Source organism: Octopus bimaculoides, chromosome 24 (genome assembly GCF_001194135.2).
Source record: "Octopus bimaculoides isolate UCB-OBI-ISO-001 chromosome 24, ASM119413v2, whole genome shotgun sequence".
NCBI classification, from domain to species: Eukaryota; Metazoa; Mollusca; class Cephalopoda; order Octopoda; family Octopodidae; genus Octopus; species Octopus bimaculoides.
In genome coordinates this window covers 25,400,618-25,402,303 of record NC_069004.1, presented here as the reverse complement: position 1 = coordinate 25,402,303, position 1,686 = coordinate 25,400,618, and the positions used below count along the sequence as shown (strand labels likewise).

The 1,686-nt window shown below is 36.6% G+C and overlaps 1 protein-coding gene across 1 annotated transcript in view; it reads left to right on the top strand.

The window, feature by feature from the left end:
- LOC106871501 (glutamate receptor U1) overlaps window positions 1-637 on the top strand; it is a 9,952-nt gene extending 9,315 nt beyond the window's left edge. The window contains exon 6 of the mRNA XM_014917989.2: window positions 249-637. Coding sequence (XP_014773475.2) covers window positions 249-503 — 255 coding nt within the window. The 3' untranslated portion in view covers window positions 504-637. The remainder of the gene's footprint in view (window positions 1-248) is intronic.
- Window positions 638-1,686: the final 1,049 nt, after the last annotated feature.

Here is a 1,686-nt window from a genome sequence, read left to right as displayed (position 1 = left end):
TATATATATACTTACTCACACACGTGTATGCGTTTATGCGTGAGCTTGTGTGATGCGTGTGTGCATGTGTGTGCATGTGTATGTGCGCAAGTGTGTGTACGTGTGTGCATGTGTGTGCGTGTGTGTATGTGTATTTGCGTGTGTGCATGAGTGTATGTGTGTGTGTGTACATGAGTGTGTATGCAAGAACTTATTTAACCTTTGACTGCTTTCACATTTTTGGTGTTTTTTTTTATTTGTCTTAACAGAAATCACGGAATCCATCGTATCGGACGATTGGTCGAGAGATCCGCAGGAGTCCGAATGTCACAGATACTGCTAAAATAATGGAAATGGTGTTGACCGAGAACTTTGCCTATGTCATGGACAGCTCAGTTGTGAGGTATTTCGCTGCGAAGGACAAGAAGGCTTATGCATTCGTCGAAGAGAAGGGTTACAGACAGAGCTTAGGTTTCATCACGCCAAAACACTCAGCTATTCGAGAAATAGTTTCTTTCAAGTAGGTGAAACATTTCGAATTTAAATACTTCATTATTTTGTTTTTTACTTTTGTGAAGGCGAAGAAGTTATTGCGTGGTTAAGAGATTCGTTTCACAAATATGTTGTTGGGAGTTCGATCCCGTAGCAGATGATTGTGAGGCAGATGTTTATTCTTGCATCATCGGCTTTATAAGGATAGTGGTTTTCGTGGGATATCCTGCAAGACAAAGACCAAATTCTGCCAGAGTTCATATGAACTCAGTAGTATGAATGGCCGTCCAATAGCTGGGAGTGAGAGATAGGCCTAATCTTTATATAGACATCTCTCTAAGAGAAGAAAACTCTGATGTAACAACTGTGACTTCATTTGATTTCAATGATGTAGACTACGTGAAGGTGCTGAAAAGTTCCTGGCTTTAAGGGTGTCACGAAAGGCCTGGTTGGAGGCCCAACCTTCCTAGTTCATTTACAAGGCTTAGAAAAACTGAGGGAATGCTGCAAAAAGTCTGATGATGGCTGGGTAGACCGAAACTTTGAGGCCATTGTCAATACAATTATTGTTAAGGAATAATCAATATGTACTACAAAAACTAATGAATAATCCTTCAGTTTAATGTAACATTGTTTTATTATAAATTAACAAAAGAACAAACATTAAAAAATACACACATACATACATATACAAAGAGAGAGAGAGAGAGAGAAAGAAAGGTAGTGATACAGATAAAGACGATTAAGCTTCATATAAATATATATATATATATATACGCATACATATATAGGTGCTTATGTAGTACCCCAGTATATATAAATATATTTAAATTTATATAAGGGCATTACTATACAATAATGCCTCACGCTTATGAGGGACTGCTAAGGTCAAACTACCATAATAAACACATTTTTACCGAACGCGAGGAAATGCAATTCTCAAAAGTTGGCCTCTTAAAAACAGACAGAACTATATATCGAACGATTTCGCAGTTATTATAACAATATATAACTTCTGCTCATCAGTGTAGTATGGTCAAAATACATAAAAATATGAATATAAATATATTTATATATCTGATATATAATTATTAATTTTCCTATACGGCTGTATGCTCGCGGCGACTAGCATTATTATTTTTAGAAATAATATCGTTCTCTTACACACACACACACACACACACACACACACACACACACACACACACACACACA